Raw genomic sequence first — 9184 nt, forward strand, 5'->3', positions numbered from 1 at the left:
GGTTATAAGTTATAATAACTTTCAAAAATGTTTCGTAGCCCAAAAAATTAAGACTCAAATGATATAAAAAATATTATCTTACCATTAAAAGAATAAAAAAAATCAAAAAATAATATCGTTTTAAAATTTCCAGCCATTCAAACTTCTAATTTTCCGAACTCCGTAACGGCGTGGAATTACTGCCCAATTATGGTGGGACAATTTTCAAATTTCTTTTACAATTCTGATCTTTAAGCATTTTGCAAGCTGTAATTAAAATGGGAGCTCTTTTGGACTCATCTTCCAAGTAATTGCTCTTGCATTCCATTCTTCCTGTCTGTCTCTCTCTGGTATATTCTCTCTCATCTCTCTCTCTCTAACAAGTTAGTTTTCTTCCTATAAGTGATATCCGAATGTCGCTATGAATGGAAGACGCATAGCTTCCATTCCTAACCCACGCGTTATCCTTTTCAAGTTTCTTTCTCTCTCCCCTTTCTTTATCCATTCTCTTCTCTGTTGTTTTCTCTCTCATCCGCAAATGGGTTCAAAATCATAGCCCTTTTCCACTCGTGGGTTTTTACCATTATTGATACAATTTCAATCCATTTCAAGTTTTTTGTGAAGTGGGTTTTTGAGATCAGAGGCTAAAAATGGCACCGTCGTTCGATTGGTGGTCGAAAGAGACCACCAGGGGGACGCCGGTGGTGGTGAAGATGGAGAACCCCATCAACTGGTCCATGGTCGAGCTCCAATCCCCCTCTGACCACGATTTCCTAACCCATTCCCCGAACCACAAAGCCAGAAACAAGAACGCCAAACAGCTCACTTGGGTCCTCCTCCTCAAGGCCCACCGAGCCGCCGGCTGTTTATCCTCCATTGCCTCCGCCGTCCGCCGCCGCATCGCCTCCGGAAAAACCGACACCGACGCAGACACCGGCACCGACAGATTCGCCGAGAACTTCACCGTCAGAGCTCGCATCTATTCTTGCATAAAAGTGTTTCTGTGGATCTCTGTTTTGTTACTAGGGTTTGAGGTAGCTGCGTATTACAAGGGTTGGCATTTTGGTGCTCCAAATCTTCATATAGATTATTTATCTGTTCTGGGCATGTTTGATTCCTTGTATTCCTTGTGGGTTTTGATTCGGTTGAATTATCTAGCTCCACCTCTTCAATTCCTTACCCATGTCTGTATATTGCTCTTCCTTGTTCAGAGTTTGGATAGGTTAGTTCTTTGTTTGGGTTGTTTATGGATCCGATTAAAGAAGATCAAACCGGTCCCAAAAGCCGGTTCAGACGATCTCGAGTCCGGCGAGGGGGGTTTCTTCCCCATGGTTCTTGTTCAGATTCCTATGTGCAATGAAAAGGAGGTAAATTCAGGAATACCCATTTGATTATTTGATGCTTTTTTTTTTTTTTTTTTTTTTTTTTTTTTTTTTTTTTTTGTGCGCGTGCGTGTAGAATTTTGCTTTTTTGTCTGAATTTAGAGTTGTTAACTTATACATTATATCAGGTTTATCAGCAATCTATTGCTGCCGTGTGCAATTTAGATTGGCCCAATTCGAAACTGCTAATTCAAATTCTTGATGATTCGGACGACCCAGCAACCCAACTGCTGATCAGAGAGGAGGTTCATAAATGGCAGCAAGAGGGTGCCAACATTCTCTATCGGCACCGAGTAATCCGCGACGGATACAAAGCTGGTAATCTCAAGTCTGCCATGAATTGCAGCTATGTCAAAGACTATGAATTTGTTGCCATTTTCGATGCGGATTTTCAACCCAACCCTGATTTTCTTCAAAGAACAGTTCCCCATTTCAAGGTATTAAAATTGGGTTCTACGTTGTTTGGTTTACAATTTCATGAATTGCACTGCATTTCCATGACAATTCAATACTTTGTGCTTGTGTGAATGTGGAAATTAAAGAACTTGGTTACTTATCTATGTCAAAGTTCACTGCAATTAAGCCAAGTGAACCAATCTTCCATTTGGGCACACATTGTAGGATAACGAGGAACTAGGGCTTGTTCAAGCGAGGTGGTCATTTGTGAATAAGGACGAAAACCTTCTAACAAGGTTGCAGAACATTAATTTAGCTTTTCATTTTGAGGTAGAGCAGCAAGTGAATGGAGTTTTCCTCAATTTCTTCGGGTTCAATGGGACTGCCGGTGTGTGGAGGATAAAGGCTTTAGAGGAGTCCGGTGGATGGTTAGAGAGAACCACTGTCGAGGACATGGACATTGCTGTCCGGGCTCATCTCCATGGATGGAAATTCGTCTTCCTTAATGACGTGGAGGTATATTACTGTGATACTTTGATAGTATCGTTAATGTTTTCCGCTTTAAGTATTTTGTGAATCGAAAAGTAACTTTTGTTCTGATCCGTTTTCAGTGCCAATGTGAATTACCTGAATCTTATGAAGCTTACCGGAAACAACAGCATAGATGGCATTCTGGGCCAATGCAGTTGTTTCGACTGTGTTTGCCAGCCATTATCAAATCAAAGGTATTGAGCTAATAAAATGAAACACTTGTTTGAATTTGCTGTGAGCACAACCTGTAGCTGTGTTTGGATTAAAGATTTGACAGATTTGTGAAGGGAAAAGTGAATGAAACAAGAGTTACTTTTTTGTCACTTTTTCATTCTCTTTTCCTTTCGATTTTTATAAATCCTCCCCTCAAATCCTTCATCCAATCAGAGCCTATATGCCCAACAAAATGAGCTGGATTGTAATTGCTGACATATTCTGTTTCCATTGGTGCCTATGCAGATCAGCATTTGGAAGAAAGTGAATATGATTTTCCTCTTCTTCCTCCTAAGAAAACTTATACTACCCTTTTATTCATTCACTCTTTTTTGCATAATTCTTCCCATGACAATGTTCATCCCAGAAGCTGAGCTTCCAGCATGGGTTGTATGTTATGTCCCGGCTACTATGTCATTCCTCAATATCCTACCAGCCCCAAAATCATTTCCTTTCATTGTACCCTACCTCCTCTTCGAAAACACCATGTCGGTCACCAAGTTCAATGCCATGATCTCTGGCCTGTTCCAACTAGGAAGTGCATACGAGTGGGTTGTGACCAAGAAATCAGGCCGATCATCTGAGGGCGATCTTGTGTCCTTGGCTGAGAAAGAGCCAAAGCATCAGAGGGGCGTGTCAGTGCCTGAATTCGGAGAAATGCAAGAGGAAATCAAATTGCTGGAGCATAGGGCTTCTCGGAGGAAGAAGCATAATCGGATATATACAAAAGAGTTGGCATTGGCATTCCTTCTACTCACAGCTTCTGCAAGGAGTCTATTGTCTGCTCAGGGTATCCATTTCTATTTCTTGCTCTTTCAGGGGATATCGTTCTTGTTGGTTGGTCTTGATTTGATCGGTGAGCAGGTTGAGTGAAACGGAAATTGATAGGCTTTGGTACATATGGATCATATAAGCACAAGGAACAATAGCAACATGTGCTGAATTTCAGTACCGTGGAAGTTGAGCGACAATTGGGAGATTTTTGGAGGGCTGAGAGGGCTCTGCTTACTTGTTCTCCACCTTCCAGAGCCACTGATCCCACAGATAGGACGAATCATGTGTGAAAAGGACTGTAGAATCACTTCATTCTGGAGATAAGAGGAAAAACCCATTAGGAAATGGTGATGTTCATTACTATATTCAATAATTTTTTTTTTTTTTGATCTTTTTAAGGATTGGTTTTGGCTCTATTCTTTTGTAAGAAAGATTTATTTGTCTAAACCTCAAACTAGGAATTTAGTTACAGTTCAATGGAGACTGGATTTCAGGCAATCCTCTTGGTGTGAAGCGCCAATTTTACTGAATGATGTTTATTAATCGTTTCGATCGGTGGCAGCTGATATGTTTTTTTGAATGGTGTTATTCTTTTTCACAAATCACTATCTTATTTTCGAAATACATGTGGTTTTAACTTGTTTCTCAAAGGTGTAACAGTGATTTCAAAAACACAACTGCAAACCGTGTCTTGAAAACTCTATTGTATTGCAAGCACTATAATTTTTAAGATATTGTTTGAAGTTAATACAATAGAGTTTTCAAGTAGTGTTTTGAAAATACTGTTCAATCAAATAATTTTCAATTTTGAGAAATAAGTTAAAAATAGCATGAGTTAGGTAAAAAATTAGAAGTTTGGAAGGGTAGTGTTGAGATTTAACTATGCGTTCAATCCTCAAACACTATGGATCTTGAAAATTATGAATCATAGAAAAAATGAAATTATCAGAACACAGATATATGAGATTTGACAACGTGCTTACATTCTCGAGAGTCCCACCATATTGATGATAGAATTAGAGACATTCTTCCTTCCTTTTCCCTCACTGAAAAAATTGCAGTAGTCTCGCTTTTTCTTTAACCTTAAAATTAGGGGTGTAAATTTGGTCCGGTCCAGCCCATGTTGGGCCTTGCGAACTCCTGCCAAATTTCGGATCGGGCCAGAAAATTAGGCCCAAGCCTAGGTGCAGAGGGTATTCGGGCCTTGGGCTGGTGGGCTTGGGGCGGGCTTGGGTGAGCTTGAACAATTTTTTTTGTTTTTTGTTTTTTTTTTTATATTTTTTCTATCAAAATTTTATTATTTTCCTCTAAAAAAAACACTGGGTCTTGGGTTGGACTTCAAAATGATGGCCCAGGATTTCTAGTTGGACTCGGGCCTGGGCCCATCCTGAGCCCAGGCGGGCTTCGGGCCGCCCACAATCCACGGGCCATTTTTACACTCCTACACAAAGGGCATGTTTGATTAACAGGATTAAAGTATGAGATTGAAATTATTAATCCGTGAGTCCAATAATCTTGTATTTGTTTTAAAATTTTGTTTCAAAACTTGTTTGGCATAACCTATTTTAGTCTATCTTTTTATCTTTTTTGGGTCATATCAATCAACATTTTCTCTTTACTTTTTTACATATCTTTTTATAAAAAGTTAAAAAGTAAACTTATTTAGGACATCCTAAACAATGGATAAATAATCCAATAAATTTATAGGATTATTAATAATGGGGTAAGGGTGAGATTATATATTCTGAGCTGGAAAATAAAATAAAAAGGTTCTTTTACCCTTGATTAAAAATTAAAACACTTATTACTTTTATATAATTTTATATTTTAGAAGGATAAAAATAATTTTTAAAAATTTAAAAATATTTTTAGATTTTTATTTTCATCAAATTAATTTATATTTTTTTTAAAAAAAAAAAAAACCAAACATGACGTTTGTATTTTGTATTTTTATTTTGCTTTTATTTATTTATTTATAATTTTTTTCAAAACCACGTTTATGAAGAAATTTTAATAAAGTAAAGATTATTAAGAAATATTGATGGATGGTAAGATTGAAAAAGAAGATAAATATAGTTGTAATCCTACATTCATATGTTTTTTTTATCTATTGCAAATCAAACAATGGACAAAGGGATAATTTATTCTACTAATCCAATTAGATAGTAAATACCACATCAATTTTAATGGATTATTAATATATTCACTATTAATTTTGTGAATCAAACATGACCAAAATGTATACACTGTTACATTATATAGGGTAAAATTTGTAGGGTCCAAATTAACATTACAAGCCCATAAATATCAATTTCGGTGCAATCCGAGTGGAGAACATTGCAAGCTTGTAGATTTTATATCATATAACATTACAAGAAGCATGTAGATTTTACATTATATAGGGTAAAATCTCGCGGTGCTTTGCGGGGGGAGCTGTCCCCTCCTCCCCAAGCTGTCTGCTGAAAGTTGTTTGGATACCCAACAGGTAGTTCACACCCCTGATTTTCCAGATTCGGAATTGTGGAGCAACTTGGTGATTGTGTGAATGTTGCTTGTTGGCCTCTAACATCTTATATTCAAAACTTTCTCAGAATGCATGCTTTGCGTGCCTTTGTGCTTTTCACCTAAGAGAATAACCAAACTCTTCAACTTTCACATAGAGTTCTCATGTGTGGCAAGTTTGCTTTTCAATTAATTTCTCTTTCATCACAAAAGCGAAATTGAGAAAGCTTAAAATATAACAATTGCGTAAGCACATAATTGTTTTTTCATTGTTTAACAATAAGCTGACATTCATTGATAAAAATGGCTAAAGAGTTTACATTCATATATAACTCGATTTTTCAATACCACTTTTTGTTATAAAATTTTCATAATTCTAAAATTTCAAAATATTTATATTATTATATAAAGTCCAGAACCAAGTTGGCATAGATATGTAAATTTTTTAATTTTTGAAAATGCCCATAAGAGCAGTTATGCCATAGATTCAATATTAAAAAAAAAAAAAAAAAAAAAACCTCTCAACTGCCTCGATTGAAAATTTCATAATATTTACGTAATCTTTTTAATTGCACATGCTAGTTTACTTACCTTTCGCATTTCAATATATATAAAGATTTAAAAACAGCAAATTAAATTAAAATAGACCTACATTATAAATATTGAGATGAATCTATTAATGGGTTTCCACAAAATATTAACTAATAACAATCATGATTTGGGTTAAATTGGATTATATTGGAGACAGACAGGATAATGGCCCTGTTTGGTAGGGCTTATTTCCAGCTTATTTTAGCTTTTAGTTTAATTTAAGCTATTTTGATGTGTTTGGTTCAGTTTAACAATACAATTCATAACTTTTTATAAGTCAAAAATCAACTTATTATTTAAGTGGGGGAGGAGAAGCTTAATTTATAAGTCAAAAATCAATTTATATTCACAGTTATGAACTATAAGCCGTTAAGGTATAAGTTATAATCATTTTCTTACCGCTCTACTAAACGGGCCAATGACTATAACAATGATACACTGGAGAGAGGTCAGGGACTGTGTATAGAGAGAGAGAGCACATCATCATCGCCTAGTATGCACCACCACCACAGAAGAGAACTGCTTGAAAAAGGAATCACATTGATATTGTTTGGAAGCACAGAGAATGTCAGACTAATTTTCTTGGAAACTTATTAACGGCTCAAAATTTGCTGAGAAAACAGACAGAAGCACATGGGTGTAATATTGTCCGATGTTGAAGCTCCGATATTTGTTTTTTTGTTGTAATTTTCTCACTCTCAAAGAGTTGGTTGATTAGAGTGGGCTTAGTCCTGCACCTTCCCATGAGGTATGGAATGCTCACAAGGAAACAAACCTAGTCATTAATTAATAAATTATTATTATTTTTTTTCGTTCCATTTGGATGGTAAGGTGAGAAAGGGTTCGTTTAGTTTAATTTTAGAATAATTAAAGGTGAGAAAGGGTTGTTTTATTTTTCCATTCTCATATTTAGATAAGTAAGAAAGTGAAGTATGTGAGATAGAAATATAAGTGAAATTTCTTTTTCTTGTTTTGTATTTTAAGAGACAATTTTAGTATTATAAATGTGAGTAAATTACAGTAAACGCGTTAAACTATGACCTATTTACATTTTGCCTCTACTGAATTTCAAAACTCAACAGTTAACCCCCTCAAAGTATTATCTCATTATAGTTAACCCATTTTGTTATGATTCTATTTGAAATTTATAAAAAAATCAAATAATGTATAAAACCCATGACACATTTATTAAATTTTTAGAGAAATAATGTACTTATCTAGTGATCTTATTTGCACTTTGCCACTAAAGTAAGAGAGATAGAGTGTAAATGAAATCACTAAAGCAGAGTATTATCATTTTAAAACAATCAATAACGGTTATTATTATTCTAAAAATTCAATAAATGTGTCATGTATTTTACACATGATCCGATTTGCTATAAATTTCTAATATAATCCTAACAAACAAGTGTTAACTGTAATGAGATAATATTTTGAGGAGCTTAATTATTGAGTTTTGAAATAAAGGGGTAAAGGGAAAACGAGTCATAGTTTAAGGGAGTTTATAGTAATTTATCCTATAAATATTTTTGCAACCAATCAACTTGTTTCTCTCTTATCAAATCTCATCACTTTTGGTGAGAAATGAAATAGGTTTAGTAAGAAAGTTTTCTCATAATTTCTCACTTAACTTGTAAACCAAACATAAAAAAAAAAAAAAAAAACTCTTATATTATTATTTTCATCAAATCACTCAATCCAAACAGACTGTTAAGCTACAAAGGCTCCTAATTGAAGATAACTAAACAAATCAGCTAGGGTGAATTCAAGGGTAAACTACAATCTCTCTCTCTCTCTCTCTCTCTCTCTCTCTCTCTCTCTCTCTCTCTCTCTCTATATATATATATATATATATATATATTAATGTCATTTGACTTAAATTTCACTTTAATCATTGCAGTTTTAATTTAAATAATTTAATCCATACATTTTAAATTCAGTTTAATTTGATCATTATTTCATTTGAATTTTCGTTAATATTTTCTATACGCACACCTTAAGAAATTAACATGTGTCCCAAAATAATTAATTTTAACCTCCAACTTTAACATAATGACAAAATTGAAATTGGATTTAAAATGTAAAGAACTAATTGTTTAATTTAAAATTACAGGGGTTAAAGTAAAATTTTTATCAAACTATAAAGATTAAATGTGTAATTTACACTCAATTCAATTAGTCATAATTCTTGAATGTCCCTATAATATGGATATAGATAGATCCTCACCATTTTATAAATTAAATGGATATCTTTATTCTATTAATGGTGGTAAAAGATCCACATCAATAAATTTTGATTTTAATTTACAAACAGAAAGTTAATAAAACTTATATTAAGATGGCGTTTATGTATTGTTGGTTTTGTATTTTGATGATATGTTGCAATCTTATAGGATCCAAAGGTCTTGGTTTTAATGTTGGGTTCTATAAATATTGCTTGAATTGCATATGTAACACTTTTTAATGGACATCTTCTTGAGTTCAATTGCATATGTATTATTTTTGTGGAAATTTTTTTTTGGAAAAAAATGAAAAAATTCAAAAGCATCATTATTGTTATTTTGTTAAACTATTTAAAAAAATTTAAAGACGACTTTTCGGCATTTCTTAAAAATTGGGATATTTTTAAGAAATTTCTCCAAAATTTGAAAAATATTTTCTAAAAAATGAAAACATAAAATAAAAAACAGGCCGTAATTGACTTTAACAATACAAAAATAATAATAATAAAAATAACATATACAAAAATAAAAAGAGAGTATTGGTGATAAATCCAAACTAAGGATGTACAACGTATTAGGCATAGTGAATTTTTT

General features: G+C 33.8%; 1 protein-coding gene across 2 annotated transcripts; it reads left to right on the forward strand.

Moving 5' to 3' along the window:
- The first annotated feature begins 243 nt into the window (after window positions 1-243).
- Window positions 244-3836, forward strand: LOC114265470 (putative xyloglucan glycosyltransferase 12). Of its 2 annotated transcripts, none has more exons than XM_028206291.2 (5): window positions 244-1346; window positions 1490-1798; window positions 1983-2273; window positions 2369-2482; window positions 2748-3836. In XM_028206291.2, exons 1-5 carry the CDS (start codon window positions 630-632, stop codon window positions 3372-3374), a joined length of 2058 nt encoding a protein of 685 aa, XP_028062092.2. In that variant the 5' UTR covers window positions 244-629; the 3' UTR covers window positions 3375-3836. The 2 variants fall into 2 exon arrangements, with proteins under 2 accessions (XP_028062092.2, XP_028062093.2); XM_028206292.2 differs by having other exon boundaries at window positions 285-1346; window positions 2097-2273.
- The last annotated feature ends 5348 nt before the right edge of the window (window positions 3837-9184 follow it).

The sequence above is a fragment of the Camellia sinensis genome, unplaced genomic scaffold (assembly GCF_055761805.1).
Source record: "Camellia sinensis isolate YWXY unplaced genomic scaffold, ASM5576180v1 Unanchor3, whole genome shotgun sequence".
Taxonomy (NCBI): Eukaryota; Viridiplantae; Streptophyta; class Magnoliopsida; order Ericales; family Theaceae; genus Camellia; species Camellia sinensis.

Bases quoted from the DNA above. Each gene is read 5' to 3' on its own strand.
- LOC114265470 (XM_028206291.2), top strand. From the start codon at position 630: ATGGCACCGTCGTTCGATTGGTGGTCGAAAGAGACCACCAGGGGGACG. The intron at 1,347-1,489 runs GTAAATTCAGGA...ACATTATATCAG, and splicing joins CTATGTGCAATGAAAAGGAG to GTTTATCAGCAATCTATTGC. The intron at 2,483-2,747 runs GTATTGAGCTAA...GTGCCTATGCAG, and splicing joins CAGCCATTATCAAATCAAAG to ATCAGCATTTGGAAGAAAGT.